At 40.4% G+C, this 17,840-nt stretch overlaps 1 protein-coding gene across 1 annotated transcript in view; it reads left to right on the forward strand.

The window, feature by feature from the left end:
• The window catches only part of vav2 (vav 2 guanine nucleotide exchange factor), a 175,519-nt gene that overhangs the window by 147,257 nt on the left and 10,422 nt on the right, over positions 1 to 17,840 (forward strand). The window contains exons 9-18 of the mRNA XM_070850159.1: positions 6,630 to 6,729; positions 8,188 to 8,283; positions 12,257 to 12,325; positions 12,520 to 12,606; positions 13,887 to 13,975; positions 14,060 to 14,192; positions 14,587 to 14,601; positions 14,916 to 15,025; positions 15,277 to 15,378; positions 17,116 to 17,204. Coding sequence (XP_070706260.1) covers positions 6,630 to 6,729; positions 8,188 to 8,283; positions 12,257 to 12,325; positions 12,520 to 12,606; positions 13,887 to 13,975; positions 14,060 to 14,192; positions 14,587 to 14,601; positions 14,916 to 15,025; positions 15,277 to 15,378; positions 17,116 to 17,204 — 890 coding nt within the window. The remainder of the gene's footprint in view (positions 1 to 6,629; positions 6,730 to 8,187; positions 8,284 to 12,256; positions 12,326 to 12,519; positions 12,607 to 13,886; positions 13,976 to 14,059; positions 14,193 to 14,586; positions 14,602 to 14,915; positions 15,026 to 15,276; positions 15,379 to 17,115; positions 17,205 to 17,840) is intronic.

The raw sequence follows: 17,840 nt of genomic DNA on the forward strand, positions 1-17,840 counted from the left end.
CATCTTTAAACCTGCCTCAGGTTCTTCACATGGATTTCACTCAACTTTTAAAATGCATTCTTCTCTTATATCCAGTAAATTTTGTCTGTAGTAGTTTCGTTTTTTCCAATTCTAGTGCAGCCACCTGCCTCTAGCACATTTTATTGGAAAACAAGTTGAAGTATTCTTACAGCACAGACAGATTGTTTCACTTGTTTTAAGAAAGTAATGTATTAGGACTCTATTCTAGACAGAAAAGACTTGATATGTAGGACTTTTCTGTGGTTTGAGGAGTAGAAACCCAGTAAACCAGGAAAACTGAGGTTTATTGGTGAACAGGGTTTTCTCTCAGATGGATCTCCATCTAGCCCAGCTGCTGAGCAATGTGTGGATAATTTGCATCCCTGAGGAGAGCAGTGATTTGTCCCCCTGCTGTGCTGAGTGTGGCTGCTTCATAGGTAATGGTAATGATGGCAATGATAGGTTCTGGCCCCGGTCATGATTCCATACACCGCCGTGGATACGCCACTCTCCTCCAATGATACAGCCATTACTGCAAGAGTGAGTCACACACTTGTGTGTGTGTGTGTGTGTGTGTGTGTGTACCTTTTCTTGCATACATAATAATGTATTTCAGTCCTCTGCACAGTAATCCTGATAACACACGTACTTTTTTCCTTCCAGCCCGGACCAGGCAGTCACAGTATTTCTTTGGCTGACGTCAGTTTGCATAGGTAATAGGCTCATCGAAGACCTCTTCCTTAAGCCTTAGGGGGCCATGTAACACAAAGTTAGTGTGACACTAGAGGCTCTGTTCCTGCTAATAGATAGAGGCAGGGACATACTCTTTCCTTCTACCTCACTTACGCATGCACACACTCCCACATCCTCATTTAGCTCATCTGAGCCAAGGACTCTGACTGAGCAGTGGTTGGAAATCTAAATTTGCACGCAATCCCAGATAAGGTCCAGCTTGCCAACAGTCCCTGTAAAGAACTCAGAAGATGCGCATGGAGAGACAGAAAGTGAGGAAATATAGACAGTTAAACTGACATCGTAGGTTCAACAGTCAATTTTACTGGTCATTGAGATTTTAGTCCCATTTTTTTAGGTGTCTCTATACAAAAAGGATGGAACTCGTATAAGAAATGTAATAAGAAATCATATAAATATAATGTAAAGGTGAGCTTGTTTGTTGCATGATTGGTTTTGCAGGATGTTAAAAGAAAATACAGTCAGCCTTACAATTCATCCCAAAGGTTTTGAATGGGGGTCCACACAAAACTGGGAAGACCTGTTTTAATGAATATTGTGCAACGAGACACTGCAATGTTGAAGTATGACTCGTAAACACTAAACTAAAATATTATTAACAATGAGATTTCCCTTCATTGGAATTCAAGGGGCCCAAACCTTGAAAGCGAGCCCCAGACCAAAGGTGCACAGAGTCTACCTGGTTGTTTTGTAATTGATATAACCTTCTACGTCTGACAGAAATATCTAACGTTTAGCTTCTTTTCATAACCAAATTTACTGATGGCATACCGTTCATTAATATTTACCTTTAGCGACATTCAAAACAGTTCATTAGATTTGCAGATTCTGTGCGTCACAGGCTTTGATTCCCTGCATGTGATTGACACGTTTACCTGCCTCATTATGAGCCACTGTAATGTCCCGTCTCTCTGCGTCGCTAAACAACAGTGACCAGGGGATTTGGACTCACACAGCCGCGCTCTCATCAGGCATCTTGGCGATTTTCCTCAAGACCTGGCTCGGCATAATTAATTTGGTTATCTATGCTTGTAAGTCCCTGTGACCTTTACAACAATGTGCTCGTATTTATTTTTTTCTCACGTCGGTGCAAAAAATGAAAAGCTTTTTTTTTTTCTTGGTTCTATTTGTCATTGAACTGAATGCCACGTTGAAAATGTCACGGTTTATCTCGACTACTTCTCCGTTCTTACACAGCCATAGCTGGACTGAATGGAAAAGTGCACTTGGAGGAAGCTCTATAAACTAAATGGCCACCTAAGTACCCTCTTGTTGATATCCTCATTTGCAACATTCTCCAACTCATTTCCAGAGTAATCTGGCTCCCTGATATCCTAGCAGTGCCTAATCATGGCTGCACTATGAGCCTCTTTATTGGAAGTCCTTGCTCTATGTTCTCCTCCATTTGCTGTGTGCTGGATGTGTTGAGTGGAGGTGAGGGGGTCCCAATGCCATGTGTCAGAGAATATTAGCTGGCTCCACAGCCTGTCACTTCTGGTTTGTTTGGAGATTTCCTCAGTCGCCCGGCACAGCTCACAGGGTGCGGGTGAAGGCCCAGGGCACAGTTACTCAAAATTGCATTTTCTGTGAAATAACATGCACGACAGCATCCTCATTATGAAAGAGGCCAGCAAAGCAGGGCAATATCACCGCAGCTAAAGAACACAAACAGCAGGATTTTACTGCACCAGCAAACTTCCCACCCAAAGGAAAACTGTCTCACACAACTCTGCAGTCCAGAGGTTTCTGTGCCGCTTCTCCTTTTTCCATATAATCAGGCCTGTGCAGACGCTTTTCAGTTTTATAGTGGCACAAAGGAAAACTTGCTAGTGGCTCTATGAGGAGAAAGAAACGTCAGTTATTAGTTGCAAGTAAACTTAAACATGCATGAGACCAGCAAAGGCAGGGAAAAATTGCACAAGTTGGTTAAAAACTGTGTATGTGACATATAAAGGTCTTATGTCTATGTCTTATGTCTAAACAATGCAGGATTTAGAATACTGAAAATCAGTGATGCATATGTTATATGAGAAATAAAAAACATTCAACTCTTTTGTTGGATCTCAAGGATAAGCACATATGTTTTGTTTATAATAAAACTCCACAGGGCACCCATGGGCCCAGCCTGCGGACCGAGGGGCCCAACAACTGTTTTTGTTGTCATGTTGTGCATAGAATCCTCCCACATCAACTGCATATGAAGACAAAGAATGCATAAAACGCTGTGATGAACACAACACCTACATCAAACCAGGCAGCATTTGCATCCATATTGGATCTTTGGACGCTCAAGTGTGATTGTTTGGCTTTGGAACCGTTTGAATATTCTGCATGAGATGTTTAGATGAATATGTCGTGATCATTTTATTCTGCTCTGAAGCTTTAAGGATGTTCAAGGTTACTTTAGTTGTTTTGGAAAATGCTGATATGGAGCTTCAATAACTTAGACTAGTCATATTACTGCTTGCAATTAAATCAAGAATCCTGAATTCAGAGTTCAGATGTAAATACAATTGAATATTTTCAATCTAACATACTATATGTTAGATTGAAAATATTCAAGCAGAGACAATAGGGGAAAACAGGAAGTGATGTGTCCTTACTCCCACAGCGATGTGTCAAGACATGGTGTCAAGTAAGGAGAGTGCTTATCATCGTGTCTCAGACTAATTATGGATGATTTGGCCAAGGGTGGATGCTTTCTGCAGTGTGCTTGTGTGCCATGATCCCTTTTGTTCCACTGCCTGTCTCGGTGAAGGCAACAAAGCCACGGACTGGTCTCTGAAGTCTCAGATGAAAGGCTGTTATTAAATGTGTAAATATATAACTTGTTTCCACACAACATGGCGTCTAAAGATCCAGTATTTTTTTGACAAGTTGGTTGTGAATTATTGACCTTGGGTGTGATATTTTAGTGTCAGAAAAGAAAAGAATGCCTTTCTTGGTATTTTGAGCACTGAAGATGTTTTTTTTTTTTTTTTTTTCAATCCGTGTCATTAATTTTCTGTGTAAACTACAAAATACTGTATTACTTTCCATACACACTGTACTGTATATTTTAATCTACTTTTCCTCCATCTTTCCACACTTGGTGGAGAGGAAATGAGCAAGATTACAGTTGTACTGCGCTGAACCCTTTTCATTACCATACAGGACCATACAGTACCATACAATAAACCCAATCTGCAACCTTCAAGAGGCTAAACAGGTAATAATGCCTCCTTATTACAGCGTCGTGCCGCTGGATGTGTAGTTGGACGTCTGCTTGTTTGTTTACTGCAAGTGGAAACTTCAGAAAATAAACCCTCAGGAAGCGGAGAACAAGCTGCTTGCTCCAGGCACATTGTGGTAAACATGAAAAGACAAATATTCACTAGCGCACACACACACACACACACACACACACACTCTAAAGGATGGCCTTGTTTTAAACCCTGCCAGATGAGAAAACAAATCACTCTTTTAATCATGTCCATTCACTTGGCTTCGCCATTGCTGTGAGAGAGAAATAATTTTGGATCTCTTTGAGTACATTTTTCTTATTAAGGCCACACATTGATGAATATAAATGAGCATGCAGACAAACGTCTTGAGATCTAACCTTCACACGTGAACAGCACGGCCCTCAATAAGATCTCAGAAGTATCTGCTTCACCTTCATCTTGTCAATCTCTACCAAGTTCTCTTTAATATTTCTATAATCTTTTCCTCTCATCACTAATTTCTCATATCACTTAAACTGTGAAACTGCTATTATTCCCACATTCACACCAGAAGCATGAGCCCTTTGCATTTTTTTTCATAGAGCAGTTTCTTGAAAGAAGTCCTTCATGTCCCATTATGTCCTGATAACTTACTATATGATGGGTGTCTCTGCCCCTGGATCCTCGCTGCGCTGCCTAGTCCGCCTGCTGTCTTATAATTGATCATGGACCCATTAATCTCAATCACTTTGTCGTCCTTGAGGGGCGGGAGCTGAGGGGAGCTGTCTCCCAGAGTGTGGATCAAGTCTTAATAAGGGGTTTGTTAGCCCAAGGCCAGATAACCCATGGTAGGAGCCTCACCGCAGGGGGGCTGTAGTCCAAACTCAGCCTGGGCTCCAGTGATCTTCAGTGGTGGATCTTTGATGGCACAGAGGGCGATAGACTGCTGAACGACTCTGATAGAAATGCTGCTTTGAAGAGGAAGCTTTAGCTTCAGCTCAGGCAAAACATGATGCTGAATCACAGACTCAAGATTTCATTTATTTGATTTGTTGAGACACCTTTTGTTTTAATAATGGAGTTTCAGTTTGTGATAGCATGTTGTAGGAGCATTTGCATAATTGGCACCTTATTTGTGTTTTCCCTCTCCAGTTAGGGTCACTTCACCACAGTGGACTGTGTCCTCTTGCAGCAGGAAACACAACTTATGGACAAATGAAGCCTTAAATTGAAAATCAATTTGATCCAATGCACTGCTTTAGATAATAAGGGTATTTGTCAGTGAATGTATGCCAAAAATACAGAGTCATGTGTATATAAAAGTTAGAATTAAGGTGTCTCAGTGCGTAGAAAGAGCTTGAACCCATGTGATGCTGTAGCTTTGTTTCCTGTAGCGGCTCCACTGTTCCATCATGCAAACTTTCCCTTTTCGGCCTGTTTGCGCTGCTGCTCTAGTCTTCGTCACAGATCTATCAGAGGCATGATTGAACTTCAAGGTGCCAACTCTCTGCACCGCCTCACCCGCTCGAGATTCAGACTAAGAGACCAGAGTGCCAACTCTATGGGGGGGGGGGTTTAGCGGTGCCAATGCCCTACTTTGACTCAGTGAGTGAGCGAGAGGAATGTGTGCCACGTGCAGTGGCATCCTCCAGGCAAGATGACTTTGAACTTCCTCCCAGCTGAACCCACAGATCTGTGTCATGGTCCCATTGTAATATCTAATGAACACAGCTCTCATATCCTTGCTGCTGGAAATTAAGAGATTTTTTTTCTCCTCACACGCTGATTAAAGGAACTCTGCAAAGCAGCTGATATAAAGCAGCATCTTTCATTAGTGCCCTGTGATTGGAGCTTATTGGCAAGAGGATGCCGTCCCTCCAAATATTGCCCTGGGATCAGAATCCACTCATTACTTATTCATGGTATTCACATATATTCCCAATCATAATACATGTATTCACATGTTCATTTATCTGCCCCCATAGTGCCAAATGACTCTGAGGCTGACCTCACAAATTGTGTTATTAATCTAAAAATTAATGTGTGGTACATTTGCTAAAGGCTCCAGGACACTTATCAGTTCACAGCTAATTGTGGACTCCAACAGGAGTCTCCGTTGTCTCTACGTTACTGCAAAGATATGATATATTTCCAACATTTTGAAAATTAAGAAGGGCCTCATTAGTCCTTATTAAGCCCTTGAACAGGTTTTGTGAGCTCACAGGTCCTCAAATGTCCCCATACTTGCTGAAAAGAGGCAGAAATTATCTGAATCAGAGCCATACATTTCTCTTAACAGATGTTCATGTTTCATTGTTTGGAGCTCAAACAATCCTACAATGTGTTCAGCTGCAGAAGGCCTTGAGGGACTGAATTTAGCTTTCTTTACTTAAAGGAAAAACCGTGTTTAGTTTCATAGAGAGTCTCCAAAGGATGATAGGCAATATGCTTAAGGTGCAAACTTAATGTGAAACCAAACTTTGATAATATGTCTTTTTGAGGGCACAATGTGAACAGACCTGGCAGAAGGAGCCACGGTCAAACATTCATCTACAATTATTTGGTGTGTTTCATTGTTCAAAACGAGACAGCGCCCCGAGGAGGAAGGATGACGAGCTGTGACAGTGTATTTAGATTAAAGGCTGTTTGTCGTTGGATTGTGTCCTTCGCCAGGTTGTTGATCTACGGCCAGTACTGCAGCCACATGGAGAACGCCCAGAAGACACTGGATGAGCTAATAGCAACACGAGAGGACGTCAAGATCAAAGTAGAGGTAAACTCCACCACTCACCACAAACAGATGCCAGGGTACGTCACAGAGAAGGCAGAGAACACAAGCTCAAGTGAACAATCAAAAATACCAAACATTTGTCAGTTCAAGCTTCAATTTGATGTTCCTCTTTGTCATCTATTGTTGTAAACTTTTACCAGTCAATTTGAAGATGTTATAATAGGTAGGGATACATTTCAAGCATGCTAATAAAATCTGTAAATACACTAGAAGTTTGACTCTCCTTTACACGACATGCATACAATAAAAACATACAATACTTCAACAAAGACAGAAGGGGTTCTAAAAATAAAGAAAAACTTTAAAACTAGACAGCCGTCTTCTATAATAACGCAACCATGTTCCATTAGCAAACATGCAGGTTTACCAGTAAAATACTTTGGACTCTGGCATCATAAAGAAAGTTTGAAAATGAAATCATGAAAGTAAAATTTACTGTTGAATAAATGGTTACATTAAATAAAACACTGCATAAACATGGTCCAAATGTGCCATTGTCATGCACAAATTGAGATGAAATCAGAAAGGCAAATAACGTAATTTACAAATACACCCTCAGAGCTGTTCTGTCGAGTTTAAATTAACACGATCCAACATTACCCCACTTATAGGCGTCTGCAGTGTTCATAGAAGAACGGATTTGTAGTGACGGCCTCCAAGAGCTTTATTTGGGAAGCTTCTTGTTTATCTTGTAGTTGTCTTGTTAAATCTACTTGTGTTTTGAAGACAAAATGTTATTAAGCATTACACTTATGAGTTTAATCTGGGTGATATTCAGAGTCCATTTCTGCTGCAAGACCTTGTCTTGCTGAGCTATTATTATTCTCCGTCCTTCTCTAACCCAGGATTCTTTAAAAGAATCTGAATAGATTCTGAATGAACACCCTCCTGCGATAGTGGGAGAAATGGCTTTTGGAAAAAAAAAATAGTCGACTCAGAGATAATCTCTCTGAAAATAGAAGGGCTCTGTAAGAGGGTAAAACAGCTCCTTACTGTCTTTTTACACAAAAACCTTGTTTGTAAAGAGGGCTAAGCAGTCCTTGTTACTGCACAGTTCTAGAAACTGAATAAAGAAACGCCTGCACAATCCACTGTGAGACAACCTTATAGGATGATTCTAACAAAAGACAGTCTCTTATGCAGCCAGTGTGGAGTTTATAAAAATGTATTCATTAGGCAGAGGTATTTCCAAGTCAGAATGCAGGGTAGCCGTGTCACAAACGGCTGGCACGACCACAGCTTTTGTGCCCCGAAAGAATAAATTGGCCTCATTGTTGCTAATGGAATGCACAGTGAATGTGTGGAAGCAATCACAGCTCTGCAACAAGACACAATGAATTATTGAGCACTGAATGACTGCTTGATAGTAAGAAATGTGCAATGCTGCATTGTGCAATGTGTAATAATGGCCCTGCTGCTGCTTGTGTCTATGCTCCACAGGAATGTACTATGAAAGTGCAGGAAGGGAAGTTCAAGCTGCAGGATCTTCTGGTTGTTCCCATGCAGAGGGTGCTGAAGTACCACCTACTACTGAAGGTAAGAAGCATCTCCCAACATTTCTTCACAGTTTAATCCTACAGCGGGAAGGTAATGTGTAGAGCATTCAGAACTGATTCAGTCCATCTTTGAATGCTTTAGGGCTCTTTGAATGTCTGTGGTCAGATGTTGGGTCTTAAGGACCAGAAGTCTTTGATGATTGAAGCAGATGGAATGGAAGCTGCTATTCTGCTATTTCACACTTTACGTTCCATCTTTTTAATATCAAACACTGGCTTGAAAAGCGGCACCGAAAACTCTGCAGCTTGCTTCTTCGCGGAGGAAGCCGTAGTCGGCTCTGATTCGCAGAACAATGTATCTGAACAGTGGCCCAGTTTCACTGACAGAAAAGTGTCAAAACTTCCACTGAAATTCTTGCAGCAAAGCCCACTTTACAGCGTCCTCGTGGCCTCAGAGCCCCGCCACAAGTAGCATGCTTTCCTGGCACTTCTAGGTTAAACATAGAGACATGATGTCCAAAAATAAGAACTGTACTTCTTTCTGCATCCATAAAACAAATGCATAAAACAAACAGTTTGACACAGCTACAGAAACTACAGAAATATTTAAACACAGTATAAGGTCCCTAAATGGCCATGCAAAGCAATAGTGATTATAATACGGCTACACTTATTATTACAGCACATCCTCCACCATGTTTAACAGTTTGGACCAAGCGTTGTGGGTCAAAGGCATTGGTCAGCTTGCATAAAATGTCAACATTTCCAAGTGTAGGAAAATAAAACATGAATGACTAGAACTTACGATTATTCAAACTCAAATGTCAAGGTTTTCTTTTCCACACACCGTTATATAGATTTTTGTTAGATTTCCATCAATAGCAGGCTTAAAACTGTCCTGCATCGAGTGTATGTATTCTTGTCAGTGAGCTTTGACTGGTGACAGTTGCTCCTGTGTTTTTGCCTGTTTCTGTCATAATTTCCCAGATTTTTAGCGTCGCTGCATGAAGCTGTGTTTGTTGTTTTTCCACCAGTCCAACAGCAATTTGGGCACCGACTAGTTTGCCCTTTTGGAAACTGTTACTTACACTTCAAAAAGTCACTGTGGCAACACTTACTGCTACTTGGCATTTACCCTAACGCAACTTGTGTGTGTGTGTGTGTGTGTGTTTGTGCCTTGGTGCTTGCGCTCTGGTTCAGATTTGATTTTCTTTTATTGTCTCTCTCCCCTCTGGTTCAAATATGTACAGATTTTTAACCCAAAATAGCAACTGAAATTGAATACACTAATTCAATCCAAAGTGGGGATTTGTGCCAGTGTCCCTCAGTAGTACTAAATATCAGTGTCCTAGGTGTTTAGCGTGGCACTCTGGTTACTGGTTACTAATGAATCATTAATCCTTATTATCAAAGAAAAATGCCAAACGTGTAGGATTTCTGACGCTTAAAAGTTTGCGCTTGCAGCTGATGTTCAGCTCATTTCCTAATAAACAGAATTCTTTTAGTTTTCCAATTGTTGGTGGGAAATAATAAGCGACTGGAAGCTACAATCAGTAACTGCAGCGCTACACTGATGCTGTTTGTCCCGATATGCAAATGTGTTAAAGCACAATTTCTGACCACTCACATTGCAGCCAATATTTCTCCCCCTCCTCCCGGTGTTCTTGTATAAAACAAGCCGACCACTGTAATATTCCCCATGATTAATTGACTTTGCATTTCAATTATGGATGAGCGTATGAGTTTATGATGCGGTGTTGTGCGCGATGGACTGGAGTGGGAGCGAATGTTCATGTCAGGTGATTGCAGGAATACACAGAGAGTGCTGGGACTTGTCTGTTAGTTCGAATCGAACCCCTGCAGGAGTCTCAGCAAGACACTGAGGTCAAATCAACCGTGCAGTAATCAGATTAAATGCAACCCATTTCACTGCTTCACACAGCTTTGCAGTAAAACGCTGCTGTATGCTGGAGCCTTGGGGCATGTTAGACTGACAAGTCCTGTTTTCGTGCCCGGTCATGCCTAAGGGCACATCTTCCCTTGATTTTCTGTAGATATCATCGCAGCACTGTTTCACTATTTGGTTATGGTGTGAATACCCAGATCCCCTCATCTTTTATGAACTAAAGCTGGACTCTGAATCAAGTGAATTCAGCACAGTCATCATAAAAGTAATTCTCCTCAAGCAGGGTTAGAATATTTAATGAATTTACAGTGTTGCAATGTTTTATTTTTGTTTTTTCATTCCATATCTTTCATCTAAAGCTGTCATGCTTGCACAAGTAACGGACAGTATTGAAAAGAGGTGCTGGGTTAAAACTAAGGTAAACTGAGGCCCAATAGCATCACTTTGATCTAGGTTGTGCTGGTGCTGCCACGGGTGGGAAGCCAGTGAGGGATAATGTCCTTGTTGCTGCACTAATGACTGGTACTGGTTGTTCAGGGTGTCTGCACAATGAGGGAGGAGCTGGCGGAAAGGGGGGGGTTAGTGTGCAAAGCTCATTGCCAGCACACAGGAGAGTTAGCGGTGACAGGAAGTACATTGCAGAGAAAGATATTTTGATTTGTCATAACAGGGAAGGTACATTATAATGAATACTATTAAAAATGGCCGTATTCCTCCTAGGTTTCCGGTTCCAAGGCCTTGGTATTGTGCGGTATATTACAATTTCATCTGTCATTTACCTGCTATGACAAGTCCAAATCTGCCAGTAAGAGGTCTATTGAACATTCCAAATAGGTAAAACTGGGAAAACGTCATAGAAGCAAATCTAACTGCCAAATGAATGTTGCTATAATAGATGCTACACTCGTCTGTCGCTGTTCTAAGCTCAACGATATGAGTCCCTCCAACTGAGTGATGATATTTTTCAGATTTGGATTCAGATATGAAATTTAGAATATGAAGCATTCATGCACAGCTCTGCCAAGATGTCCTGTGTCGTCTAAATACGTGCTTCAAATGGGATTTCAAGCAACTGTGTGACGACAATAAAACATTCTTGATTATGTGTCATTATGGAAGTTAGTTCCTTCTGTTTGCTTGGATATTTGTTTATTTTGTTCATCAGTCTGGTGCAACATGTCAGACAAAAAAGAACAGCAGTTTTGTTTATTCATGTGTCACACATGATTTTTAGGACACTGCTGTGTGGATTTTCCAACTGGTTGGACAGCTGACACAATTCCATTTGTGTTCATAAAACTATAAAACATTTGATGAGACTTGTTTTTTGTCATGAAATACACCGTATGTGTCCACGGCTCTACAGCATTTTATAAATCACCCTAATAAGCCAGTGGAGGAGGCAGGAGGAAGACAATCACAAATCAAAATGATGCAACACATTTGTTATTGATTTGCACAGGACAACACATTTTCTATTAACTTGTTACCACAAAGTACCGTTAGACCTGCAGGCTAGTTAGTAATCCGTTATGTAATATGCTGTATTCCTCTTGTATTATATTTTATGTATGCTGCTGTTGATGGTGCTCAGCTTAACCCTTTAACCTTCTGCTCAACCATATGGTAGAGCACATTTTGACTCGCTATATCTTATTGAAAACATGTTTTACTTACGACATCTCAACTCTTTGGTAGAGGCCAATATTTCAAAAAATGTGGGGTCTGTTCATAAAAAAAACATTGATTTTTGTAATTAGTGCCCCAAGGAAATAAAATATATAAAGAATAAATGTTTTCATTGCTTTTTTCTTGGTGAGGAGGTTAAAGGGTTAGAGTATTCTCAGCCACAATCTTGTCACATCCATAATCACAGTAAAGAGCATTTATACATCTCTCACAACTAACCCCTCTCATTACTCAGTGGTTGCATCAGAAATCAATAAATGTTTGTTGTTTGTTCAGACTGTATGTCTAAAGTTGTCTGTTGCTCTTCTGATGAATTTAGTGTAAGATGACATCTAATTTAGATTGTTTTTTAACACGTTATTTTCAATGTATTTCTTTGCAAATGAATAATAATAATAATGCTAATATCCCTCCACAGGAACTTTTGAGCCACTCAGCTGATCGACCAGAGAGACAGCAACTAAAGGAGGCTCTGGAGGCTATGCAGGTTATTCTGCATTTACATATGTTCAAAAGTGCAATTTTAGAAAATCTCACATAATGACATAATGTCGGCCAAAGCTGTATAAATTATTCCATACAGCTACTGTGGCTCAAAGGACTTTAAGTCTATCATGATATGACAGATGTCAGAGAGGTTTTCAGCTGAAGGCTGAGAGACCGTTTGCTTTGCCCTCCCAGGACCTGGCCATGTACATCAATGAAGTCAAGAGGGACAATGAGACACTGAAGAAAATCAGCGAATTCCAAAGTTCTATAGAAAATCTTGTAAGTACTGTGACGTCCTCTCTCACTGCTTTTTGTTTGACTTAGCCCAAGTTTACATTCCTGGAAAATGTTTTTTTCTTCTTAATCTTACGATCTTCTTACAATAGATGATGGGATCCTACGTGCTTTTACCTGCCAAAACTTATTGGTTAAATAATTGGCTATATAAATACTGATTGTCTCACGTGACAGATTTCCATATTAGTTTTTTTTATCTGTGCTGCAGCTGATTATGTTGGCTTAGCACAAAGACTGGAACCGGTTAGCCTGACTCATCCGCCATCGAGCAGCTGTAAAACTCACAAGTTGACATGTTACATCTTGTTTTTTTAAATCTGTTCAAAAGCTGAAGTGTAAAAAGAAGTTAAGATGTTAAGAGGAATAGCAACATCCCAGGAATCTGCCGTTATTTCATCGTAACCACTAGAGACTTCAGGCTGGTTGCCTCTCATTTCCCCATGCTTCTGGTCTGTATGCTAAGCCAAACAACTGCTGGCTGTCACTTCATTTTTAACAATTTAGATCTGAGAGCGTTATTGGTTTTCTCATCTTTACGCTGTAACAGTGCTTTAATGTCTCAGTTAAAGATGTGAAAGCCTGAAGCAATGGTTTCACTTATGATCCAATTTTCCGGTCTCTGTTGTCATTTATAAAACTAGATTTCACATCTTTTTAGATATAAAAACCAATACACTGGTGCTAATGTTATCACCAGGCTGGAATTTAAAGTTTGTCAGTGTGATTAGTCACTGAACATCATAGAGCAGTAACCCATTTTGTTTCCTCTGGTAAGAACACTGGCATCATCTTGCTTCCACTTGTCACGATCTTTCATTTTTAGAACGTTCCCAATAACACATTTTGTACTGCAGAACACGAACAAGAGAACTTGTGTTCACTTCTAGACTGGTGTTCATTTCCCATAATATTTCTCACAACAATCTCTTATTTTCTCTCTCTATCTGTCTGTGACTATTTCCACTCATACTTTCCCCCCCCCATCACTCTGCTTCTGTTGTTTCCTGCTGTGATGCAAATAGTCACTCAATTAATTTTGGACTTGTGCATGTGCCATAGATACCGTCAACAACTTGACATTTGAATTAGGAGTATGTAAAGGTAACCAAACATGGAATGGATATTGTCCAAGTTGCATGCTTCATTGTGTATCTATTTTTATTTCTGTCTGGGAGAGTAGCTGAATTATGTATGGCTGCTCATTAAATGTAGAAGTTATTGTATGCAGTGGACTGACATTCTGTGTGTCCTTGTGACCCAAGCAGCAGGTGAAACTGGAGGAGTACGGGAGGCCAAAGATAGATGGAGAACTGAAGGTGTGCTCCATCGTCAACCGAACAAAGCAGGACCGGTGAGTCTAAACTGTGCAGAAAAAAGCCACCCAAAGGACACTCTCACCGGGACATTAACAATGAATGTCCGTGTGTGTCTTCAGGTATATATTCCTGTTTGATAAAGTGGTCATTGTCTGCAAGAGGAAGGGCTATAGCTATGAGCTCAAAGAGATCATTGAACTGCAGTCATATAAAATGTCGGATGATCCCATGAACAACAGAGACATGAAAAAGGTAAGAGTCGTCCCTCCATAATGAGAACAATAACACAACAGAATCATTTCTTCCGCTTTTGTGAAGGCAGCTCAGTTAGTTCAGGTGATGAAACATTCTGTGGAATCATTACAAATGTTGCCCTTGAGCTGAAGGACCTTGTTGATTGTAATTTCAGATATGGAACTTATGAGTAATGCATTGAGGTGTCCCATAAGCATTTTGTTCGTCCATGCTTGAAAGACCATGTAAATGCAATGAAGGTCATTTAGGATTCATGAAAACAGTGCATTGCGCCACCGGTCTAACATGGCTTTTTTTTTTTTCCCGTTTTGTTTTGAATCTGCATGTCTGTCCATGTTTGCATGTGTAACTGGGTCTTTCTCTGGTGTCTTTCTTTTTGCATGCTTACCAGTCGAGCGGAAAAATGGTAAGCTCAAGTGACCCCTTTATTTAACTCATCTTCTCATAATGGCTTTTTTTGGCAGTGTTGTTTTTGGGTGTCATGCCGTGATTGCACATGCACCCACCGGCTCTGTGACTGGCCCTCCAGCTTTTGGTCAGATGCATCGCTAAAGCATGTGGAGCATCTTTTAGTTCATAGTTAAATGCGATCATATTTACTGTACGTTTTGCACATATTTACTTGAAAATGCAGGAATCACAAGCCTCTTTGCTTGTCTCTGTCATCGCCATCAACATTGTCTCTCCACCATCTGTTCCTCACTCACTTTTCCTCTCCAGTGGTCTTATGGTTTCTACCTGATCCACCTGCAAGGGAAGCAGGGCTTCCAGTTCTTTTGTAAAACCGAGGAGACGAAGAGGAAGTGGATGGAGCAGTTTGACATGGCCATGTGAGTACGATTCGACACTCTGTTTGGTGAAATGGATCAAATCGTAGTACATGTCATTTTAGATTGTGAGATGTGAGTTTTAATACTGTAATTTTCCCAGAAATTCAACTGAGAAACTGTCTGTAGATAAAATAGGCAGATGGGAATGTCTGTTTGCTAATCCTGTGAATTAAACTCCAGAAGCTACTCCATCACAAAAACAAACCGTCTCGTTCAATCAGTTCCTCTCATTCATTATTACCAACTTGCAGGTCCAACATCAAGCCAGAGAGAGCCACAGCCAATCAGCATAACTTCCAAATGCACACATTTGATAAGAACACCAACTGTCGAGCCTGCAAGATGCTGCTCAGGTAACTCTGATAACTCCAGTGCCGATGTGCATAGCGGCACATTCATTCTATGTGTTGAATAACAGATGCATTTTCTTCCAGACTTTCCAAGCACTATCAAGTACCCAATAGAATTCAGCGGTAAAAGAGATTCATTTTTCAGTGTTAGCTGTACTATCTGAGCAGACAATATGTGCACTTATGTAAAAAAGGTGTTTTATTCACCCTGACATCCATGTTTTATGTATTGGTGGAAGAAGCAGTCGGATCATTTAATTAAACAAGCTTTATAACAGACTAATAAATAACGAAATAAGCAACTGTAAAAACAGTCGATTGCAAGTGAAAGTCCTACACTGAAGATTTTACCCAAAGGAAAAGTTCAGCATTTTATTCATTCATTTTATTTACTTATTCACTGTCTTGCTCAAAGTTACATTGTAAGATTGATTTCGCTCTCATGTCTGAAGAGTAAAATATGACTATTATATAATAATATTATACATGAATATTAATATTAATTAATTAATATTAATTATATAATATTATATAATTATGACTATTATTAGTCATTTATTTATCATTTTCTCTAAAAGGCCACTTGTTAGTCCCTTGTTCCCCATAGTCTTTTTTTCTTCTGCTGTAACTACATTAAAGTACCAGTATGAACCTTTAAATATTGTATTGGCACCTGAGTCATACAAAAAATTACACTGTAAATCACAGGCTATATTATGCGGTTTTACCATCACTGTAATTGTGTGTACATGATGTAATGTCTGGCAGTCATATTGTACAACTTAATTATCTTATTTCTAATAAAATGTTATCCTCCAGAGCTGACAAATACTAGTGCTATCGTACTGCAGTAAAAAAAGTACATTATTTTCTTGTAAACTGGTGGAGTTAAAGTATAAAGTAGCAGAAAATGGAACAATTATACAGTACTGAAGACTGTCAGTAAATGTAGTAATAAGCAAAAGTAGTGTTCAGTTTAAAACCTGCAATCAAGAGCAAACAAGTGCATGAAGAACCAAAGTGCTAAACTGAAGGATGTCAGACACGTTTGGTGAGCAACGAGCAAACAAACAGATCTAAATCACAGAGGAAATATGTTTTTGGCTAACGTAGCCCCTCATTAGTGTAAAAGCAATCTCTGGGAAATATTCTGCTAAGTGTGACTGAGGCTGACGGGTGGTATTTTTAAACATTCCCCTTTCCAACACAGCCCACTGTGTCCCTGAGCGCACTTCCTCCCATGTGAGAGTGCTGCTCGACTGCAGCAGGGATAACCAGCGTCACTGAATCACCACTTTCACCTCTATTACAGTCAGCAGTCTAAACTCCACTCTGTGTATTGACCCACAAATTTCCTGGCTTGGCTGACCTAAATTCACAGAGCCAGTGGTAGCAGGGACCGGCGTTCTCACTCCTGCTAGATGCTAATTACTGCTGCAGCCCCAATGGATCCTCTTGTGATTTATAGCACTTCCTATTCAACATGGCAGCGTGTGATGCACGCAGTGTTACAGTACCTGTAACCAACACAGTTCTCGCGTACATGCTCTTAAATGGAGCGAGGTGACTTTGTTATTTTAGAGGTTCGCAGAGAGGAAATGTTGGAGCATATGTAACCACATCGCTTATTGAAACAAGCAGCAGCTCCGCCTGTGTGTTGTACTTACTAGAAGTTAATTTGTGTCTGAGACGCTTCCTGTTTGCATTACTCGTGTGTGTGTGTGTGTTTGTCTCCTCCAGGGGCATCTTCTATCAGGGCTACTACTGCTCTCGCTGTGGAACAGGAGCACACAAAGAGTGTCTGGAAGTCATCACCATCTGTAAAATCAGTAGGTGTTTCTTTCCTTCCATTGGTGGGTCGATGATGCGGCTGAGTTATGTTATTCCTCATCAATGTTATGTGACGGAAATCACTGACACTTATGAGACCAACCAAATTAATATGGATTTGTGAAATTTCACTCTGTCCACAAGTATGAACTTGCTTCACCGAAGATTGTGCTGCAGCAAAAAGAGTTTCTGTGGGACCGTGGGACTACCCCATCATGCCTATGGGTTTTGGTACTAAGAGGAAAACCACAATTTAAGAGTCAGGAGGTCAATTACCTGCCAGTCATTTGTTACACCCCAGCCTTTTCAGCAAACACAGCCCTGATCGTTTAGAGCAGTGTTTCCAAGCCCTTCTGGCTGTTCCTCTAAATTGTCTCATAGTCAACCTGTTCATCTCAGATTTATCTTGTAATGACTTGAAATGGTTTTAAACTCCAACTTGAGCCACAGATTTACTCAGTATAAATTGGCTGTTTTCTCAAAGTGGAGTCAGCTCAGTACATCTGAGTGTGAAATGTTTTCACTTTAAAAGCCCTACACCTCCTACGGTTCTTTAGGTAAAATTACACCTTAATGCTGCAGTTACTCAGTGTGAAGAATTAATCACTCTGGACCGGACAGAACTGTGTTGGCAA

This window comes from Pempheris klunzingeri, chromosome 19 (genome assembly GCF_042242105.1).
Source record: "Pempheris klunzingeri isolate RE-2024b chromosome 19, fPemKlu1.hap1, whole genome shotgun sequence".
NCBI classification, from domain to species: Eukaryota; Metazoa; Chordata; class Actinopteri; order Acropomatiformes; family Pempheridae; genus Pempheris; species Pempheris klunzingeri.